The sequence below is a fragment of the Tripterygium wilfordii genome, chromosome 22 (assembly GCF_013401445.1).
Source record: "Tripterygium wilfordii isolate XIE 37 chromosome 22, ASM1340144v1, whole genome shotgun sequence".
NCBI lineage: Eukaryota > Viridiplantae > Streptophyta > Magnoliopsida > Celastrales > Celastraceae > Tripterygium > Tripterygium wilfordii.
Genome location: NC_052253.1, coordinates 1,568,849 through 1,591,554, shown reverse-complemented (window position 1 = coordinate 1,591,554; position 22,706 = coordinate 1,568,849). Strand labels below are relative to the sequence as shown.

Here is a 22,706-nt window from a genome sequence, read left to right as displayed (position 1 = left end):
ATATGTTGATCCTAATGATCCAACAAGGATTTTCTTGCAGCAGCCAACCCCTGAATCTCAGCTGAGACGGCGCTCATACCATCCTGCCACTGCTGAAAACTCCATATGATCTTACAAATAGAATCTGAACAATAAATTTCATGAAACTATTGCTTGGTGTTGTGTAACTATTGTTCATATATGTTCTATTTGTTTGTCAACTAATTTCTTACTTCGGGATTGTCAAATGAAACCTTATGTGATGTTCTATGGTGAAGCTATGTTTTGGTCTCTCTATATTCTTTTCTTTCCTCCCATGTCTCGGACCAAACTTAGCAGATATGCTTTGTGGAACAGACAAGGTAGAAGAACTGGGCCAAATGGGCCAGCTTGAAGTTTCGGGCCGGAAGGATACATAAGGCCCAAATTCTATTTACAGGATCTACAACGGTGTTTTGACAGTGGGCCTGGGCCGCACCCACCTCAGTCTGGTTTGCACACGGCCCTTTGCCTTTTTCTTTTATGTGCCGGCTAAAAAGAAACGGCCCGTTAAAAAAACAAGGTTTTGAAAACAGTCTATTTTCTAGTTAGCCAAACAAAGCGCACGTCGGCTTTATCTCCCACTCGACAGGGACGATCATTGCGACATTGCGTAGCTCTTCTGAGTTGAGGAGCAAACAGATGGCGGGTTGTCTTTGGACCCAACATCATCGAAACCAGTATCAGATTCACAGTGAAATTGGCTCTATTGGAGCTTCGTTTCATCGTTCTCGTCCTCATAAGCATCTTCACCGGGTTCGATTATCTATATTTAATCGTCCCGGCCGTAGAATTGCAGTCTCTTGTAGCTACGACGATGAGGACAAGACAGGACCACCAGCTCCACCACCAAGTCCACCACCTAATGGATCTGGAATTCAACTCTACGGTCAGATTGAAAGGTACGTGTTTGCATATCTTCATCAATTTATCCAATATCTGCGTATGTATAACTAACGAAGAAAAGATAATGAGCTCTTTTATCTTCTTGTGCCTCCTGCCCAATCTAAATGGCAAAGTTTTTTCTACTCTGTAGCCTAGCCTTACAAACTTATTCATCATCAATTATCTACTCTCCGGTTTTCAAAAGATGACATGCCTTTGGTTTGATATGTAATTGACCTACCACAAATGGGTAGACATTTTCTCATTTTCCATTGATGGACAAGTTTGTACCATTTAGTGATATATTTTTAGTCTTCATTGGTTAAATGTTTGAATCATGCCAGAAGTCCACATGAAAAGCAGCAATGATTTTCTGTTTATCTCAGATTAATAACGGAGACAGTAAGGGAATCGCAAGGGGCATGGGGCGGTTCAAGCGATTGGAGTGAAGTTGAGGTGTTCTTCAGTATCTTCTGGGCTATTTTTGATGTAGCAAGTAGTCAATTTATACTCTTGAGTGTTAATAATGTATTCCTCATACTCTCTCAGCATACTCTGTCAGCTTGTCTAGGACAAAGTTACGCATACGTTCAGATTGATCTTCGAATCATGATAGTCTGAGAAGTGGATTAGATTTGAGGATGATGTGTGGCGAACTCAAAACTTCAATGCTTATGCAATACTCACACATGACGCCGCACCTTCTTTCATTTACAATGGCCTGCCCAATGATTTTTGCAAGATCTACTACCATCATGACCACGACCAAACTTTCTAGTGTGCTAAGCTTTGGATACTGTAGACAATCGCATGATTTTTGGGAATTCAGAAGATACTGTTATTTGATTTTCTCCTCTGGTAGTAGTTGGAGAAGAAAGAAGGCTGTGCAAGATTGTTACCCAGACATCAGACCAAGTATAAATTGAAATCAACTACCCTGGAAGTTTGAGCATGACATGCGAGTTATTTACACTTACACATACTCTCTAAATAGCATTTCCACCTTGTGTCACATACATTCACCTCACTTTACTAGCTTTTTTCCAAATAGGAATCGAAAAAATTATGTTTGTTCTGCATTATATTGAATCGAACTTTTTATAGGCTTCCTTACCTTTCATTTTTGCACTGTCTCAGGGGGCATGGGTTCTCAAACCAAAAAGCTCAATACCCAACTCGGTTGTACATTTTATTGGTGGTGTATTCGTTGGGGCTGCCCCCCAGCTTACCTACCGTTTGTTTCTTGAACGCCTTGCACAGAAGTGAGTGACTTTATATTGAAACAGTTCTATTCCAATTACGTTTTTAACAGCTCATTTTCTGATGTGTAGCATACTCTGATTGCATATGTGGTAATGGTGCTGCACATTAGGCATAATCTCATATCATATATTTTAGTCTTGTACTTTTCGTGATGAAGGTTTAATAAAGGCCTAAGATCTCTCGCTACCTTACACTTGCTCCTCCAAACCCCTATTGGTTGGTTCATTAGTATTGTATGATTGTATTGATTATGAGTTGGATAAGACCGACTGATGTGCTGTTCTAGAAGTATGCTTTTATTCTCCAGGTGATTTATTGCTTGTGGATTTTACGAGAATCATATTATGAAAATTTAGGAGATTGCTTAGAAACTTCTTGTTTCTGCTAATGTAGGGGTATTCTGGTTATAGCGACACCATATGCTAGTGGATTTGATCACTTCTTCATTGCGGATGAAGTGCAGTTCAAATTTGATAGATGTCATCGGTTTCTAGGAGAAACAGTGAGCTTTTTTTTACAATCTGCACAGTAATAATCGAAGTTTAACTTTATTATCAAGAAATGATGATGGTGGCCTAAATATGCATTCATTTCACAGGTACGTGATCTTCCCACATTTGGTATTGGGCATTCTTTGGGATCTGTTATTCACCTTTTGATGGGTACCACTGTTTCGTCTCCTCTTTTGTTTGGCTTGTTAGAGTGCAAGTTGTTTGGTTTGCAGCAATCAATTAAATTAGTTATTTCGCTGTTGAACAGCATCAAGATATGCTGTGCAAAGAAATGGGAATATATTGATGTCATTCAACAACAAGGTACCTCTTAAATTCCTGTGCACAGCCAGCATTCATTTGCTTCACAATATTCTCTAACCAAAACTGTATTTTTGAATGATTTGACAAGAAATTTCTTCATACTCTTACAGGAGGCAAGCTTAGCTATTCCTTTGTTCTCTCCTGTTGTTGTCCCAATGGCTCAAAGTCTTGGTCCACTTTTATCACAAATTGCAATGTCACCAACTATTCGCCTTGGGGTGAGTATTCGAGTCGGGAACTTATTTCAATGATGTTTGTAAAGTATGCCTTTTGAAGCATGCTGCTTATAGCTTTGCACTTCTGTTTATTTAGCGTCATTATCATAAGTTCTTCCTATGGTTGAGCAACTTCTTCCCTTGTACATGGACTTGGTCAAGGGAAGAGAAGATTTCATTCCAAAACCAGAAGAAACTCGCCGACTTGTATGTAGAATTCTGACAACATAATGCATAATCAATTGTGAATTCTTTCTCCTAAAAAATTGCCATGTATTCATGTATGTGTTTTTTTTATTACCTTTTTTATATAATTTTTTTTTCCTATTACAGTTCGTTCAAGTTTCCACGGCACAAGCTGTTTACTCAAGTTAGATCATAGAAATGCATATAGTTCTACTCATTGTAGAGCATCCAAAACCTGTCATTGCATCTAAATTTACTTTCTGTAATGGATGATAAATGCTACTATCTGCTGCAGTGGACCAAACCTTTTTTTGGTATTTTCTTCAGTTTGTTGTCCGACTACTCTGTTGATGGTTTCTTTTTTCCACAGATAAAATCATATTACGGCATTTCCAGGAACCTTCTCATTAAGTTTAGGGATGATACAATCGACGAAACTTCAGTACTTGCTCAGGTTCTTTCCTCAGAATCAGCTATTAGTTCACTGCTAGACATGTCCATTCGCCTGTTGCCTGGAGATCACGGGCTCCCTTTGCAGCAGGTATACCTCGCTTAAAAATAAATGACTGTGTTTTAATTGTATGCTTGAGGATGAACGCATACTGTTTGTACTACTTCCATACATTATCTTTACAGGCTCTCCCAGACATTCCTCCAGCAATGGCGGATGTGGTAAATCGTGGAAGTGAGTTTTTGGCAAATCTGACTGTGGGAACACCATGGGAGACTGTTGCTAAAGAAGTAGGAAACACAGTTGGTGCAGACTCGAGAATACTTCGTGCAGAATCATCAAAAGATGTTGACATGCTCGTGGATGTGATCACATCTTGGATGGCTTCGAATGCTGGTCCAAAACTTTTGAGGCCCTGATGCTAATGTGTAGTTGGCGATGCCATACATATCAGGCACCCTGGAGCCAAGCACAGCTGGTCAGGGAGGCGCATTTCTGCTCAGCTACAGTTATGATAAGGATCTCAATAGCTAGTTTCAACTGATGAGTTATATGTATAGAATTTCGATTTCATGTGCCTTATGGATTTCATGTGCATCCGTGTCCAACTCAGCGCAGATGGGATAAGGAGAATACCAATTAATGGGATTTTCTATCATTTTTGATAAATTTATTATATATGATTATTATTTTTGATAAATTTATTATACCAATTAATGGGACTTTCAATAAGATTATAGTTCAAAATAAAAATTAAAGAACAAAAAGAACCTAAAAAGGCTTCTTTCGGCCCATATCTAACAACACAAAAAAGGCGACGGAGTTATATGGGCTCCAGACTCGGAGCCCAAGATAAAGTAACTGAACAAGATTTGAAGTCCAAGTTAAGCGAGAAGGGCCAGCGCTTCGGTCCATTAACATCTGACCTGAACAAGTCTACGCTACCCACCACACCTTGCCGACTCGCCGCCGTTCAATTGGAGAGCTATTCTTCTGCTTCTGTTGGTTGTGTTTGAGATTTTGAAGCTGCTTGAGGAGGAATAGCTACTGGTGCTGGTGGTTGTAAAGTGTAAGAAGCTATGGTGAGGCTGACGGCGGATCTGATATGGAAAAGTCCGCATTTTTTCAATGCCATAAAGGAGCGGGAATTGGATCTTCGAGGTTTTCTTTCTTTTCTGTTCTTCTTTGTTTGGAACTCCTAGCTCCATAACCTTCAGTTCATATAGCGTTTCCCTTGTATGCTCGCAGGTAACAAGATTGCTGTAATCGAGAATTTAGGCGCTACGGAGGTACTGTGTTCTTCTTCCTTTTTGTTATTTTCTTAAACGTTTTTCTGACTAGATAGCTGGAGTCCTCTTCCAATTGACGGAAAAAACCTAAGTGAGATTGTGTTGCGTCCAATTGATTGCTGTCCTCAGTACTCTAATCTTCCTTCCTAACATCCCTAAACCCTAGCGATTATTGAACCTATCCCTTCATATTACTTGCATTTCATGATAACCCTTATTGAGCCAAAACTTCAGGGTCCAAATTATTCCCTCGTAAACCTTAAGTATATTTAAGCTACTAGATATTCTCAAAACACTGGTCAAAGTTATTTTTCCTTTATATTTCAGAAAATCTTTGGTACTACTACCATCGCAAACTGATTTATTTTAATTTTGGGTGGCAGGACCAATTTGATACCATTGATTTGTCAGACAATGAGATTGTCAAGCTTGAAAACTTTCCCAATCTCAATCGGCTGGGAACTTTGATTGTAAATAACAACCGGATTACTCGTATTAATCCCAACATTGGAGGTATGTAGTAAAATCTATTAACTACACTTGATTTCTTTCCCTTTGATGGGACGGCTTACCGTTGTTTTGTCTTGTAGAGTTCTTGCCAAAGCTGCACTCGTTAGTTCTAACTAACAACAGGCTTGTCAACTTGGTGGAGATTGATCCTCTTGCCTCCCTTCCTAGGTTGCAGTTCCTTAGCCTGCTGGATAACAATATCACGAAGAAACCTAATTATCGGCTTTACATAATTCACAAACTAAAGTCGCTTCGGGTTCTGGATTTCAGGAAAGTGAAAAACAAGGTGAGTCTATTTTGCTGTATTGAACCCATGTTTGTGTATTTTGAGTGTATTCAGATAACTTTTCTTTGCGGTTTCAAGTGTTGGGGCTCATTGCCTTGCTTCATTAGCAAGACTTTGGGGAGCCCTGAACCCTACCGTTCATTATCACAACTCACTAGAATTTTAGCGGCCCTTGCAGATTGTACATTTCTTAATGAGTCGTTTAAAGGCTTTCATCAAGTTTCAATGTTATCCTTTCAGGAGTTTAATCGAACTTTGAACTAAAAGTGAAGGACAACTAGCTAATAGAAGATAAAACTGGACCTCCCATTTTGTTAACAAGCTTGGGCTGTCATTAAACCAACATTTGTGAGCTGGTTTTTGTTGGAATCATGATCTTATTTAATTGAAAACAGTGCTTAGCGGTGTCATTAAAGCCTTGGGCTGGTGATTGCATGATGTGGTTTGATGTCTTGAGCTGGGACCAGCAATTCGTAATATCTTCTGATTTATTTTCGTAATTATAATTGAAGACATTCCAAAAGGTTAAAGGTGTAAAGATATGAACGTGAAATGCTTTGAAATGGCAGATCTGGCCTAGTCCACAACATAATGTGTTAAATTTAGAGGCATCATGTTGGGCAACTGCTTATGCATGAGTTTAGGCACATTGAATATTAAGAAATAAGAACTGCGATCTACATTCTATGTTTAGGATCTATTTTTTTCCCTGATCAGCAATTTGGGGCATGTAATTTTTATGTTTGACTTGTATTAATATGCATGGTTTTATATTCATCACTTCTGTTCTTATCCATCAAATTAAGTTTCGGAAAAAAAAAAGGGATTAAAATGGTTATATCCTAGGATGACTCCTCATTCTCTGGTTTCATTAATTTTGAATGATAGGAAAGAGTGGAAGCAGCAAATTTGTTTGCATCTAAAGAAGTTGAAGAGGAGGTTAAAAAGGTGTCCACGACGACAATTACTCCTACTGAGGTTTCATCCGTTTCGGAACCGGCAGAGGAACAACAGGCTCCAAAAATGGTTGCCCCAACTCCTGAGCAAATTATAGCTATCAAGGTAATCTATTTATCAGATCCAATTGTATGACGGCAGTGCCATTGTACATTTAGCATTTCTAACTTGTGGCGAAATTATTTTTCTTTCTGAAAATTTTTTATCCATATATTTGATAACATTTGTGAATGGACCATGTGTCATTTGTTTTTAGTACATGATTGGAATTATTATGTTACATACCATTTTGGTTGTTATGCAGGCTGCCATTGTGAATTCTCAAACTCTTGAAGAGGTTGCAAGACTTGAAAAGGTATGTGATTTCTGCTCTATTGGAGAAGTTGTGTGCTCTCGAATTTCCATTTTTGCGCTGAGTGATAATTGCCTTCTCATTTGTATTTTCCTTGGACAGGCTTTGAAATCAGGCATGATTCCTGAAGATCTGAAAATTCCAGTTGGTAGTGGTGGAGGCGACACAATGGAAGAAGATGACACAATGACTTCGGAGAATCCCAAAGAAACTAATGTTGAGCCAAAGACTGGAGAGGAATCGAAGGACAATGAAGCTACCCCAATGGAGCAGGTATTTATATGTCGCATTATTCTTCTTCCCATTTGAATTGCATGTTTTTTATGCTCTGTCTGTTACAGGACAGATTTGAATTTTTGTCTTACTGATGACTTGGTTATATACTGCACTTTGAAATTTTGGGAACATAGGAAGATCAAAACTAGGTTTTTATTGTGTGCTTTGCTTTTAATTGGTTGTGATTTAAGGCCAAAGGAGGGATCGAATTTGGCTAAGAAAAGTTTAAAAGATCCTATAAATTTCTACCCAGAGTCTATAGTGGGGAAATGTTGTTTACTCAGCTAATTTTGCTGAAACGTAGTATGGTTTCTGGTGGTTGATTTTTATATTCTGGTTTCTAGTGGTGGGTTTTTATCCTTAAAAATCTTCGGCTGTGCTTTCTGACTCCAGCTTTGATTCTTTTCTCCTTTCAGGAATAGAAGGATCAAGGAATGTTAGGAATACTCTTGCATGTGTGAAGCCAAACTTGATGGCTGATTTTTCCAAGGGATATTTGGAAACGTTTTCAGTAACTTGAGATCAATTAATTAGTGACCTGAGCCCTATATGATTCTCCTAGACCTGGCAACAACTCATATGCTCTCATGTTCTGACCCTGAAAGTGTTGCCATATTTTTTGCTTCCAAGGCGTTGTTTGTTTATTAATATTAGAAGGATTTGAGACCATTGATCCGTAGAACTCTCATGGATGTAGTAACTTCAATAGTTAAGTACTGGTGTACCTTCCGATGCATAGTGCTACTTTGGATTTGTGCTGCTGCCTATATTAAGGTGTAGGTTGGAGGCGATTGTGGGGCTGAATTTCATTAGGCAGGATGAGCAATGTACGACGTATGAGGGATTTATGGAGTAACTAGCTATTGCACATTCTATGTTATTAATACCTTACATCACCCAAAAACATACATCCATTACCAAGGATATCAGCAATGTAAGATACTTCCAAAAAGCACATAACTCATGATAAAGTTTAATCTTAATACCAAAAGCTCATTAATCAAAATAAGTTGAATCAAGCACCAGAGTATGCGAGTAACACCCAACATGCCAACCATAAAGCAGTAGCTTAGACTTAAGAGACAGAAATTTTAAAGTAGTTTTTTTTCAAAAAACAAGCCAACATAAAATTCTAAATTTCTATATTATTAAGCAAACAACAGGGTTTTGATCTTGTCAAATGCAGCAGTTCTTCAGAATCCACTTGACGCGCTTGGGAAGCAACTGTGTTAAGATCCTTCCTCCTCCTCCGTTGCACAATCCAAACCACCAAGCTTCCATCCAACTGCAGACCACCAGAACTCTCAGAATTAGAAAACTGACAAAATAATAGAAGGATAAAAGAAATAACCACAGGGTGTATTAAATAACCACAGAACTAGAAAGTCACAAATGGAATGGGTCATAACTGAAAAGTCATTAATTCTTATGAACGTTGAAACCACCGCGCGGGGGGAAAACAGATTAATGGAAATAAATGAAGTCAAATAATTGGAGAAGAGCATGTTAGTTAAGACAAAGCCTCTCTAAGATTAATCAAGTTAACATGAACTAGACACAAAATTTCGATCAACATCAACACACTACCACAAGGGGGGAAATCACTCATACAACTCGTGAGCTAATACGATCAACTTTTTTTTTAGCAAAAAAAAACTGAGTGGACTAGAATGTGCAAGTTAAGACCAAACCTCTCTAAGAAGTGGACAAAACTTATATAGCACAGGTACCGATCAGAAGCAGCAAGCACGACAGCTCGCCCGCAGGTGCAGGCCTTTTACCCCACCTTCCTGCACCAGTGACGGGTCATATTTGATTGATTGCTATTCAGAATCCTCATAAACTTCACCATCATCAGAGAGATCATCAAATGTTCTCATATCAAGCTGGTAGCGGAGAATGCCCCCAATACCACCAAACCCTCGGCAGAACTGGGATCCTTCTTGAGATTTGTTGGTAACAAACTCAAGACTGCAACCAAACCGTTTGTACTCATTAGCAAACCACTCAAGCAGTGACGTCTTTTCCTGAACCTCCAGTTCAGCATTGGTGGCTGAATCCCTGAAGTTCTTATTATTGGCTTCCTGCTCTTTGTTAAAATGACTTATGGTTACCTCACCTGTGGTGCTATTTTTCAGCACATACCTGGTAAGGTCTAGGTTTTCCCACACAATAAGAATCTCAATAGCCCCCATCTCTAAAGCCTTCATAGTGTCATCCACACCAAAAACATACTTCCCAGTATCCTGGGATATCTCCTCAAAATATTTGCCAATCAAGCGCTTCTCTTGTATAAACTTCACATTGGCCAGAATTTCTGAAGACAACTCAATTGCCTGATTAAAACCATTCTCCCCACCATAAGAAACATCAACCACATTCAATATTTTTGCTTGAAGCCGTGGGTCAAACATATCGGACTGACTCAGTTCAGTCTTGAAGTCAGCAGACCCGGCTAGTATTAATCCAGAAACATTGGGCTGGCTGGTGGCAGGATTAATGTAAAACTGTGTGGCAAGTTCAGCAGTCTTCCGCACATAGTTATGGCGCTTCTCCATTCTAAGACGAGCAAAACGAAGAGCTGATTGTCCACCTCTTCCATGTTTCTTTGGGAGGTCAACAGTAAATTTATGAAGAACCTCCCGGGTATTACCACTGAGAGTCCCAAAAAGAGTTCCATTACCATCCATGACAATGAAACCAAACTTGTCATCGGATTCCAACAGTTCATTCAGAGCTTCCGTGTGAAACTTGTTGTCGCAGAGGTACAGAGATGCATTAATCGGCCTGAATGGCTCAAAGTCAATGGTAACCTTTTTCTCCTTCCCATCATCAGTTACAATAGTACCTGTGTAAAGAACAAGCCCATTGGGAGGAACCTTATTGTAAAGTTTAAGTCTCTGCTGGGCAGAAGTGATTGCACCCAGCACAGATTGACGATTGACCCTACTTTTGATGTTAGAAGCAGTTCCAAATTCATCTCCAAGCATCTTAGTTACCCGGGAAATTTGATCGCGAGGAGGCATGATAAGAGAAATCATGCTTGTGCCATTGCCCCTTGCAGCTTCCAGCGCCTTAATCAATTTCTTGATTTTCCAAATCTCAATGTTCTTATCAGTCTCATGAGCATCTGCCATTGTGATACAGTTTCTTTACCTGCACAAACATTTGAGCAAAAGGCATAAGATTATCTACCAAGACGTGAGTAAATGATGAACACAATTGCTTTTTGTCTGAAGATCAAGCAAACATGCGCCCAAGAAGACAACACAATTCTAAGCCTTTCCTTGCAAAACCACACACACCACTCACAGAGAAAGAATCTGGAGTCAATTTCCCAAAATATACAACCAACCAAAAATCCATACAAAAATATAAACTAAAATTGCAGCCGTGCAGGGAAAAAAAAACAGATGATAAAGAATAGGAAATTATATTCAAGCATGAAATAATATAGGAAACCACAATATAAGTTTCAAAATTTGCGTAAGTTCAAAACTCTGGTACAAGCACATATTCACAATAGAAATTAAAAAAAGGAACAACACAAAAACAAATTTATTTTCAAAATCAGATGAGAACACAAAGGTAAAATACCAGAAGAAATCCAAATCATATAAGCTAATGCCACAAGACACAAATCAAGAACCAACTAAGTTCATGAGTAACAATAATCATTTAGTTAACTTAAGCTCAAAATTAAATAACAATCTTATGTGGCTATATTGTGGGCAATCCAAAGATATTTTCAAAATCATAAACAAATTGTTTAAGCTAATAGTCACTACTCAAGCAATTCAAAATTCACTAACTCAACAAAGGAAGGGGGAAAAAACAAAGATTGACCAGGACCCCTTCTTTTAGGAACCACACGACAGATGAAAGAAAAGAGGAACTTGTAATCCTGTGTCTCATTCATTTCATATGGGAAACCCTAGCACCTTAACCAAACCATGGTTCAAATTCTTTACCATGGTTAGCGATAACCGACTTAATTAGGAGTTCCGTGTTTTTTACCAAAATTGGAAAATTCAAAACTCATATGATAGGTGCCTAGGTGGCACCGTTTTGGCTTTTGGGCTTAAATATGAGCCCAAAAACCAAACCTGTATGTGATCCTTGGGCCCCCATTATAGCCGATGTTGGCATGTTGCAAACTCGCAAAAAAAAGGCCCAATACCGTGACCAAGGATTTCCTAGAGATAAAGACTTAAGAAGAAGGATTCTCTCTCAATCACAATAAATGAAAATTTTATCTACACACCACTAATATGAAGTTTGTTGACACCAAGAAATTATTATTGGCACCAAGAAATGGTTATCGACACCGAAAAATAATTATCGGCATCGGTAAATAGACATTTCTATAAATAATAATTAGTTCCACATATGACGTTTATCGGCACCAAGAAACGATTACCGATACCAATAAATGGTTATCGACATCGATTCCACGTATGACGTTTATTGGCACAAAAAAAAAATTACTGAAACCAAGAAATGATTATCAACATCGACAAATAGACAATTCTATAAATAATAATTGGTCTCACATATGACGTTTGTTGCCACCAAGAAATGATTATTGGCACCAGGAAATGATTATCGACACCGAAAAACGATTATTGACATCGGTAAATAGACATTTCTATAAATAATAATTAGTTCCGCATGACGTTTATCGACATCAATAAACGATTACCAGTACCAAGAAATAGTTATCGACATCGATTCCACATATGACGTTTATTGGCATCAAGAAACAATTACTGAAACCAAGAAATGATTATCAACATCGATAAATAGACAATTCTATAAATTATAATTGGTTTCACATATGAAGTTTGTTGCCACCAAGAAATGATTATCGACACCGAAAAACGATTATCGGCATCGGTAAATAGACATTTCTATAAACAATAGTTAGTTCCGCATGATGTTTATCGGCATCAAGAAATGATTACCGGTACCAAGAAATGGTCATCGACATCAATTCCACATATGATGTTTATTGGCACCAAGAAACAATTACCGGTACCAATAAATGATTATCGACATTGAAAAATGATTATCGGCATCGGTAAATAGACATTTCTATGAATAATAATTAGTTCCACATATGATGTTTATCGGCATCAATAAATTAATATCGATACCAAGAAATGGTTATTGACACCGATTCCACATATGACATGTATTGGCACCAAGAAACAATTATCGGTACCAAGAAATTATTATCGACATCGATAGATAGACAATTATATAAATAATAATTGGTTCCACATATTACTTTTTTGTTGGCGCCAATAAATGATTGTCGACGCCGAAAAACAATTATCGACAAATAGACATTTCTATAAATAATAATTAGTTTCACGTGACATTTACCGGCACCAAAAAAGATTACCGGTACCAAGAAACGGTTATCAACACTGATTCCACATATGACGTCTATTGACATCAAAAAACAATTACTGGTAGCAATAAATGATTATTGACACCGATAAATAGACAATTCTATAAATTATAATTGGTTCCACATATGACATTTGTTGGCACCAAGAAATTATTATCGACACCGAAAAACTATTATCGGCATCGGTAAATAGACATTTTTATAAATAATAATTAGTTTCACATATGATGTTTATCGACACCGATAAATAGACATTTCTATAAATAATAATGACATTTATCGGCACCAAGAAATGATTATTGGCACCAACAAATGATTATCCGCATCAATAAATGATTATTGGCACCGATAATTAGGTATAGAGGTATTCAAAAAATGACCTAAACGATGGTTTACATCCCTAGGATAGGAAGCTTAAAGCACAATGGAAGGACAGTGTTGTCACTCCACAAAATATGACCATTAACAAAAGGCAAGCGGACCTATCGTTTTTCTGGAAGAAAAACAACACAACCCTAACGATTTATGGAGATATTACAAATCAACAGAAGTTGTCATTTTTTGCGAAGAAAAACGATTGATGTTGTCGTTTTTTAATAGATAAACAACACGATGTTATCGTTTTATAACCCTAGAAATTGACATGGTGTGTCGATTTTTATTTCAACCATACTCTAACCAGAAATCGCCGTTTAACAACTATAGACACTCACTCATGCTATATACAGAAATTGACAAACTCACATGTTCAATTTGAGAGATTTCATTAGATATAGAAATATTTAAGAGAGAATTCACAAGACATTACCTCTCCTTTAAAGCTTTTGATGTTGATAATGAGAAATTTTTGGTCATATATTTGCACGGTTTTGGACGTCGATTCAGGTGTGGGAAATCGGTGGCAGATGGAGTCCGAACATGGGGAAATCGGTAAGAAACTTGAAGTTTTAATATGTGTAAACTTAACATTAATATTTTATAAAACAAGGGTAATTTGGTTTTTTCACTACAAATTTATGTGTAGACTTATAAATTTATGGTGTAAACTTATCATTTGTAAAGAGTGATATAAAGATAGTAGATTAGTGGTGTGTAAATAAAATTTCCTCACAATAAAATACCAGATGAGTACCAAAAAAAAAGAACTCAAGGAAGGCTTAAAGTACAAATGATCCACTCAAAAAAAATACAAATGTTGGCCCATATAATAGGCCCATGACCTGAACGAACCAGGCTGGATCATAATGTGAGGGAAATTTGGGCCTTTAATCTAAACAAGTACAGTTGCCCATATAAACCAGGCCTTGAAAGGCCCATGACCTGAACCAGCCTATCTGGATCATAATCTGCGGCCCAGTTCGGCCCTTTAATGTAGCAAGTTTCACCGACCGAACAACGAAGCGGAGGCGGTTAAAGCCACCGAGTCCCCGTCTCTTTTTCCTCTCTGTATCTGCGAATCCTTCACGCAACAATCTAGTCGGAATCGGGTTCCTTTCTGTAATCACTTCTCCTTTTTCATATTTTCTTGCCAACTTGCCATCTGATTCATATAGATTCATGTTGATGCTCCTATGTTTACATTTTTTTGCAATTGTGTTTGGAATCGTGTCGTGTGTGTTGTTGTTTCGTCTATGTTGAGGTTAGGTTAGTGTGTTGAGAAGGGATTGATATATTGCAAAGGTTAGATTTTGGGTGGCAATTGTCTGATTCATGTTCTGGGTTAATTATTGATTTTTGGTGGGGTGAAGATGAGATTTTGAGAACTGAGACACTTAAACCAAACCCTTCATAGAGTTATACGGTTTTCCAATGCTTACCTGGTGAATATGCAATTATTTAGGATCGGTTTGATGCAGTAGTGGAAGCATATGCTGCTGGGTGGATTTTTTTTTTTAATCTCTGTTACGTATGTATGTCTAGGATGTTAATTCACAAATTTGGGTTTTGCTGCATGATTGATTGATGATGTTTCTTTCATTATTATCATCAAAGACTTTATTATTATCGTCTTATAGTTGGAATTCGCTATATGAATTCGCTTATGCAGTTATGCCAATAATTCATATCTAAGCCATTCTCATTGTCAGATCTTATCTTTTCGTTCTTTTTATTGCTGCATATTAATTGGAACATTGTAGTTTTTTCTATGTTCATTCATTGTTTGTCAATATTGTTTCTTAATAGCTCAGCATTTTGAATGATACATCATTGCAGCACATGTACCAAACCTACTTGAATGGTATTTTTCAGATGTACTTTTCCAGTTCATTCAACTAGCTGTAATCCTGTTAGATACATACCCTCAACCTTTTCTTCATTAGAAGATATCTGAAATTTTCACATTTTAGTACTTCTTTCTGATATATTTAATCAATTAGATGATGTTTGCATGATTTCAAAATGGATGGATTAGTATTTATCTGATGATAGATATCCATCTTAGTATCTTTGCATTTTATGTTCAGTGGGTTCTATTGTCTTTTACATTATTTTTTAGGAAGGGTGGGGTGGGGTGGATTGGGTTTCGTGCGCTCCTGTAACTAAGTCATATGCTATGTTAATGTATTTGGTTGCGTCCATTGTTTTGTCTTTTGTGAATGAAATGAATTCATAGTTTATGTCATTTGAATAGTATTGTGGTTGTCTTGAGAAACTAGTCCAAAGCTTTTCCTTATGTGCTATTTTTGTAGCTACTTTGTTTCCTTGATAATCTATGGAAATCTTGTTAGTGATCTTTGAATTTGATCATTGCTCCTCTTTTCTTTTGCAATTGCAGGTTTTAGGACTCCTTGGTAACCTAATGGCTAGATCACTAGAGACTTAGCCATCGAAATTCAAGGCTGTATTATATCAAGTTTATATGATTTTGACTGTATGTTTTTCATTCCTTGGACCGTTGCATGATACCATATAAATTCAAGAAGAGATTCAGATTTCTCATTTGGTTATGCAAGTAAAGCACAGCAGCTTCCAGTAGGGAATAGTGTAGACATCTTCCTTCTGGTTAGTATATATGTGTGCTGGACTGATCTTGTTGAGTTTTATTTCATTTATCATGTGCATTGCCTGAACACCCAACACACACACCAACAAAGCTTGGTTTCATATTTCCAAGTTTGTCTGTTTTGATCCTTGTAGTAAGTTAGAAAATTGATTCCTAGCAGAAAGATTGTGTTGGGCATTGATAATGGCACAATGTGTGTTTCACATCTGGTTGGCTACACCTAAACTATGTTCTTGGGGTGTGTGGTTTTTCACTGTTTGTCTAGGAAAAGAAACAAGATTTGAAGTGATTAATCATGCAACAATCGTCCCAATTCCCAAGAGAATACATTTCTTAAGGTTTTGGAGTTTGCTTTATCATGTTTGTATTCCTTGGCATTAGATCAAAGTTTAGTGTTAATATCATACCTTCGCTGACTGGATATCTGGTGGTTAATTATGAAGGCTATCTATAATGTGAGTATTTGTGAAGGGTGAAGCTGTATGAAGATAAAGTTGGGAATTGTTCATGTAAGGAGTGTAGGAAGAAGAGGATATTGTCGTGCATGTCAGACTCTTGAAGAGTGTTTATGTTGCAGATCTGGAGTTTTGTTGTATAGAAATAATACACTGTTGACTTGGGAGTGTAAAAATTGTATTTCTCCTACTATTCTTCTCATTGGCAAGTGGAAATCTCGTTCTGGATAGAAAACCTATACGGTATATGCAAGCTAGACAACAAAAAATTCCTTGTCAGAATTCTGCACTTGAGTGTGTTTGGTCAAGAGTGGTACTATGATGGATTAAGAATTTCCGTTCGAAAACATTAATGGTCTGTTGTATTAGATGTTACTATAATTTGACTAGGGTTCTGTACTTATGTGGCTAAATCTTGTTATTAGGATTGGAAACTTTGTTGGTGTCATATGCTAGGTTTTAGTGAGTTTTGAGACTGCAAGCGTCATTTGGTAACAGGTTTCTGATATGTAATTATAGTTTCCTTAAAAGATGCCCAGGGGTCCAATTCGTTTCTATCTTAGTTTTTCTTGTTATTTTCTGTGAGACAACTCTTTATGATGGACATAGTCATTTTGTGAAGCATATCATGGGCAGAGCCCTGTTATCGGTAGCTATCAAATTTCCGCAATGCAACAGTGAACTTGAACTGTCCTCAGGGAAGGTCAGGGTAGTTTATGCAGATTCACTTGATGTATTGATTCAGATTGAAGATCCAATTGGATCTTAGTCCCATTATTCAGTTTACTGATATAGTATTGAACCTGTGAACCATATTAGTGGGATCTCATAATTTTAAATCATTATAACTTTTTATTTACTCAAGTGGCTTGGTCTTTGGATTATGCCTGTAGGCTTTAGCGCTCCTAGTGTTTTTTATGAGTAATTTACTATTGTTTGTATTTTGATTTCTGTAGTTATTGTCGGTTGCTAATGTCAGTTTATATGGTATATTTAATTAGTGCTGTGACCATGCTAAGTAATTAGTTTTATATGTCTATTAATAATTTAATATTAAGTCATATTCACTTGTGCTGGCATCATTCTAATAAGTCAAATATGTTTAGTAACTTACGACAGTGCATGCAAGATGGCGGGGGTGAAACGAAGAGTTTGTTGTGATACAGAAATCAATGGTTTTCACAAAGAATTGGATGAAGTCTTATGCCCTATTTGCATGGACCATCCACATAATGCTGTCCTCCTCCTGTGCAGTTCGCATGAGAAGGGTTGCAGATCTTACATTTGTGATACAAGTTACCGGCATTCAAATTGCCTAGACAGGTTCAAAAAGTCAAGGGATGATTCTCTGAATAATTCAACCTTACCCTCTTCCTTATCTTTTGACCCATATAGTTCTATTGTCTCTTCTGATGACCTGGACTTGGCTTTGAGAACTGATATTATTGAAGGCAATGATAACAATGATGTAAGTGAAAGCAACACTATAACTTCTTTAATGCCTGAAGGACTGGTAGAAAATAATATTCAAGATCATGCTCAGCATTTAACGACACAGGGAGAAGCCAATATGGAAATTGGTAGTTTTGGGCCTCATCGTGGAAGGAATGACAATGAAGAGTTGGATGGGGAGAATCTGTCAGAGTCAAGATTGAGTTTGGAATGCCCTTTGTGCCGAGGAGCCATACTAGGGTGGAAGGTTGTAGAAGAGGCCAGAAAATATCTTAATTCAAAGAAGCGTAGTTGTACCCGGGAATCTTGCTCATTCGCGGGGAACTATCAGGAATTGCGTCGACATGCTAGGAGGCTTCACCCAACTACTCGACCTTCTGATGTTGATCCTTCTAGAGAACGAGCATGGAGACGCCTCGAGCACCAGAGAGAATATGGTGATATTGTTAGTGCTATTCGCTCAGCTATTCCAGACGCTGTTGTTGTTGGGGACTACGCTATTGAAACTGGAGATGTGTTACCGGTTGAAAGAGGAAGAGTAGCTGGCGAACCTACTGCACCTTTGTGGACCACTTTCTTTTTGTTCCAGATGATAGGCTCGATGGACAGAGTTGGTGAGCCAAGGGGTCGTTCAAGGGCCTGGACAAGGCATCGACGCAGTGCAGGAGCTTCATCCGACCGGCGGTACCTTTGGGGTGAGAATTTATTGGGTCTACAAGATGAAGACAATGACAATGACTTGCATCTGTTAGACAATGCTAGAGAAGACGGGTCTCCCATTCCAAGAAGACGCAGGCGTCTAATGCGCCCAAGGACTAATGAGGATCAGTCATGAGAGGCATCAGCAAATCTCTGGTAAATAGCAGGAACTTGACAGCTTCTGGAGTTATCTTCCAGATTATGCTTTGCTGTCCCAGTTATTGTTGTTACCATCGATTTTTCCAAGAATGCTAGGAAACTGCCTTGTAATTTTCATGCTGATTGGAAATCATGGTTACAGTGACTCATAAGCTTGGAGGAAGTGCTAAAGCTGGAAAAGATTTGTTCCTGGATGTATTTATAATGCTTTCAGCTTATTACGGAATTGTAATTGAAGACAAGTCTGGATCTTTTTCTCTTATTGAACTGCAAGCATCTTGTTCCAAACATTTGTACTATATAAGTTGAATATGCAGTGTGTGTGATTTGATTGATTGTTCTGTTATACTATCTCCCCCTCCTCCATCTCGTCTTCTGGTGTAATTTTGTGTCAAACATTGGATTACATGCAGCATAGACATTCCATCTCTTCTCTGTGACATGAAAATTGGACAAGAGAGCCACATTTGGTCACGAATTTTCAAAATGGGTGCATTCTACCTTCAGTTTCTGATGTTCAATTTTAATTTCTGACCTTCATCTACCCCTTGTGTTTCTGAGGTTGATAAGCATGATATAAATTGTCAGTTCGTGAAACTTATATTATAGACTCTAGTTTTTTTCCTCTCTTTTTTTTTAAACGGAGAGGGGGATTCGAACCTTGATCATTAGGGTGATACACTTTTTTTTTAAGTAACGGGGAGTGACTCGCATGTATAGACTGTACTTGTTAATAGTAATTAAACTATGTAGTAATTAGATTATTGTATAAATGTACAATGGAAGTAACATTCATCGGAAAATTTCTGATTGAGAAACAAATGAAAAAGAAAGTACATTGAAGATTCCTTAAATAATCTAAAATTTAAAAGTAACCGTTAAAGTAACACTACTAGTTGTAGCCCATTCGATTATCCTGGATTTTTACCCATTTGGGTCCAAGCAATTTGAATGAACCGAGGCCCAACTACTTAACCAGTGAAAGGCCCAAGTTAGGCCCATTTTCCTAATATAAAGCTCTGGTAAACACGCGCTCCAAAGTAGAACAGCTTTAATCCAATAGGAAATACAAGTCGAGTTTTAACTTTTAACTTTTAATTAAAAGCCCAAGGGGCTCATTCATTCCTCAGTCTCGCTGAGGTTTTAGCCTTTACTCTCTTTTCTTCGTCTAGGGTTTTAGCGTTCCGGAGCAAAAGAAAAATCCAGAGAGCCATGGATAGGTACCAGCGTGTCGAAAAACCGAAGCCACAGTCTCCGCTTAGCGAGAATGAGATCCGTATCACCACTCAAGGCGTTATCCGAAACTACATCAGCTATGCCACTACGCTTCTCATGGTATCGTCTTTTATCGCCGAAACTGTACATGCGTCTTGTTTTTATTGCTTTAATGGGTACTGTTAATTGTTTCCTCTGTCATGGATTTGTTTTTGTTTTCCTGCCATTATATCCATAGCGTTCTGTGTGTGTCCGTCGTGGATTTGGGGTGATTATTGCTATTCTTGGAGTTAACTGGATTTATGGGATCTGTTGCTTCTGCTTTTTATGCCTTTCTGTGATTTTGAATTTTGATTGAGATGTATCCATTTTACATCAATGAAAAATCTGTCCCGAGATTGATTGTGTTAGAGTCTAATTTTTTGTAGTATTTCTGTCTGCAGATTGTGCGTATATATAGAAATTGTGTGATTACCGGAGCTAGGCAGTTAGCTACAGAATCTATCACAATAGAATTTTGCAGTGAGAGTAGTCATATAGGGGGTTCAGTGGGGAGTTTATGTCTAAGAAGTAAGTATTTAGCTGTTTGAAGATGGAGCAGCATGCATGAGATCCCTGAAAAGCATGACTTAGATATACTTAAAGAGTCTAATTGTCAGGATGAAGTCACTTGTATTTGTAATATATACATTGTATGTGAACCATTGTGCAATTGCTTTTATTTTTCCTGGACACTTCTTTAATCTTCCACCTAATAATGCTTAAGATCTCTGCTTTCTATGTTATTGTCGTTTGCAATACATTTTAGGAAAAACATATGAAAGAGATTGTCTTGAAGGCAATGGGCCAAGCAATCAGCAAGACAGTAGCCATTACAGAGATACTGAAGGTTAGTATTCCCCTGCGAATGTTGTTTTCGTTGTATGTGGCTTGCTCTCTGGTGCTTAACTAATTAGGTATTTGTCTACTGATGCAGAAGAGAATTCCAAATTTGCATCAAGACACTGCAATCAGCTCAATAAGCATAACTGATGTATGGGAACCTATTGAGGAGGGTCTTGTGCCGTAAGTTTTATAATAATTTTTCATTGTTTTGCATTTGAAGAAAAGGAAAAGATGATATGTTCAGTGATGCTTATGTATGAATTATAACTGAGATATGTAAGTATTCATGTCTGATGCAGTGTGGAACAAACACGTCATGTCTCGATGATTTCAATAACCTTATCAACTAGAGAGCTAAATACCAACTCTCCTGGGTAATTGCTTCTTGCCAATATCATTTTTTTTTAAACCCTAGGTTAGGCTATTGGATGTGGATTCAGAGGAGAGTGGCTTGTGTTTGAGCCGTTGCAAAGATTGATATGGGCTATTAATCCTTGAACCAAGCCTCTCTGGTTTCTATTATTGGCACTGATCAAGATTTTTTTTTGGGTTTCTGGGTTACTGTACTAACGTATGGCCCTCTTTTAGGCGGCGGGTGTCTTGAGAGAGCTCATGTCACTTAAGAAATTCATACCATTCAATTCTTGAAAATTACATTGTTTTCCCAGTGCTCCTGCTTTACAATTTGGCTTTTTGTGCATGTCTGAAAAACTTGTCAATAGATGCCAAGCTCCATCTGTTGTAGCACAACCAAAGAGGCAGTATGTTTATCAGCAGCAGCAGCAGCAGCCCAGGTTAGCACGTGCTCCGTACAATGCCGCCAATGAAGGTGCTGTCAGTAACATGTTTTTAGGTGGTATCTTTGGATACGTCTTGTCAGTTTTAATACCTTGTTTTGATGATAAATTTCAGATTCATATGGCCGAGGTAGGGGTCGTGGTAGAGGGAGAGGGCGGAATTGGGGCAGGGGTGGATATGGAAACGATCAGGGAAACTATCAGGGGAACTATGAAGGAAACTATCAGGGAAACTATCGGGGGAACAATGAAGGAAACTATCGGGGGAACAATGAAGGAAACTATCAGGGAAACTATCGGGGGAACAATGAGGGAAACTATCAGGGAAACTATCGGGGGAACAATGAAGGAAACTTTCGGGGGAACTATGAAGGAAACTATCAAGGTAGCAATAATGGATGTTTTATTATGGTTGTCAAAATTTATTTCCATACTGTTTTACTTTGTTTTTTATATGGCAATACCTTCAACGTGCCCTTTTATATGATAGATAACGGTGGGTATACAAATTGGAACCGAGGTGGTGGCCGAGGAAGAGGTTGGGGCAGTCGTGGTAAGTTTGTTTCATGAATTGATGTAAGGAAAAGCTTTATGCGGGAGTGATGATACAACAAAAAAGGTTTTTTAGGGTAATTTGTTATTGAGGAGAATCGAATATATGCAGGATGTGGATCCTTAATCTTTGTATGATATGTCATTTTCAATCTCCATAAGCTTATAAACAAGTATATCATACTGGATTTATAAATGGTGGGGATATCAGTTTGAATTTGCGAATGGATTCACGTTGATCTCATGAAGCATTTGCTTTGTAGGTGCTGGATATGAAAGAGGCAGAGGGGGCAGAGGCTATGGCCGCGGCCGTGGAAGGATGGGTGGACGTTCAAGGGGAGGTGGTTACCAAGCATATTAGAGAGTTGGCTATCTCTGTCCTTGGATCAGTGAAATGCTTACCTTGGCCATTGGGTGAATTTTATCAGTATGCATTTTTATCGAGGGATGTGGTTTATGATTGCATAGCATTATTAAGCAGTTATTTCATGCTTTTTCTCTTGAAGAAATGGATTTGGGCAAGGTTGTTTAGTTGGTCGTTTGCATTTAGTGCTAATAGTTTGGTGGTT

General features: G+C 37.9%; 4 protein-coding genes and 1 pseudogene across 6 annotated transcripts; 4 read left to right on the top strand and 1 right to left on the bottom strand.

Annotated features, from left to right (window-relative positions):
- The first annotated feature begins 541 nt into the window (after positions 1-541).
- Positions 542-4,511, top strand: LOC119990748 (annotated as a pseudogene).
- Positions 4,512-4,912: 401 nt separating this feature from the next.
- On the top strand, positions 4,913-8,359 carry LOC119991656 (U2 small nuclear ribonucleoprotein A'-like; the record flags this gene model as incomplete). The annotated part of the gene is given in 8 exon segments (XM_038838045.1): positions 4,913-4,994; positions 5,082-5,122; positions 5,506-5,635; positions 5,713-5,918; positions 6,807-6,980; positions 7,180-7,230; positions 7,330-7,500; positions 7,920-8,359. Coding segments are annotated over 8 exon segments (861 nt in total). The 3' UTR covers positions 7,926-8,359.
- Positions 8,360-8,464: 105 nt separating this feature from the next.
- Positions 8,465-11,428, bottom strand: LOC119991654 (eukaryotic peptide chain release factor subunit 1-2-like). 3 transcript variants are annotated; one of them, XM_038838043.1, is made up of 3 exons: positions 11,350-11,428; positions 9,195-10,659; positions 8,465-8,788 (listed from the first exon to the last, which is right to left on the bottom strand). In XM_038838043.1, the coding sequence occupies exon 2, from the start codon at positions 10,638-10,640 to the stop codon at positions 9,327-9,329; it is 1,314 nt and encodes a 437-aa protein (XP_038693971.1). In that variant the 5' UTR covers positions 10,641-10,659; positions 11,350-11,428; the 3' UTR covers positions 8,465-8,788; positions 9,195-9,326. The 3 variants fall into 3 exon arrangements, with proteins under 3 accessions (XP_038693971.1, XP_038693972.1, XP_038693970.1); XM_038838044.1 differs by having other exon boundaries at positions 11,356-11,416; XM_038838042.1 differs by having other exon boundaries at positions 11,316-11,395.
- Positions 11,429-14,308: 2,880 nt separating this feature from the next.
- LOC119991616 lies at positions 14,309-19,034 on the top strand. The gene is made up of 3 exons (XM_038837978.1): positions 14,309-14,416; positions 15,696-15,922; positions 17,485-19,034. Exon 3 carries the CDS (start codon positions 17,508-17,510, stop codon positions 18,663-18,665), a length of 1,158 nt encoding a protein of 385 aa, XP_038693906.1. The 5' UTR covers positions 14,309-14,416; positions 15,696-15,922; positions 17,485-17,507; the 3' UTR covers positions 18,666-19,034.
- A 763-nt stretch (positions 19,035-19,797) lies between these two features.
- Positions 19,798-22,701, top strand: LOC119991110 (circumsporozoite protein-like). Its single transcript, XM_038837320.1, has 8 exons — positions 19,798-20,023; positions 20,712-20,792; positions 20,880-20,968; positions 21,088-21,162; positions 21,511-21,617; positions 21,701-21,970; positions 22,076-22,138; positions 22,401-22,701. Exons 1-8 carry the CDS (start codon positions 19,901-19,903, stop codon positions 22,496-22,498), a joined length of 906 nt encoding a protein of 301 aa, XP_038693248.1. The 5' UTR covers positions 19,798-19,900; the 3' UTR covers positions 22,499-22,701.
- Positions 22,702-22,706: the final 5 nt, after the last annotated feature.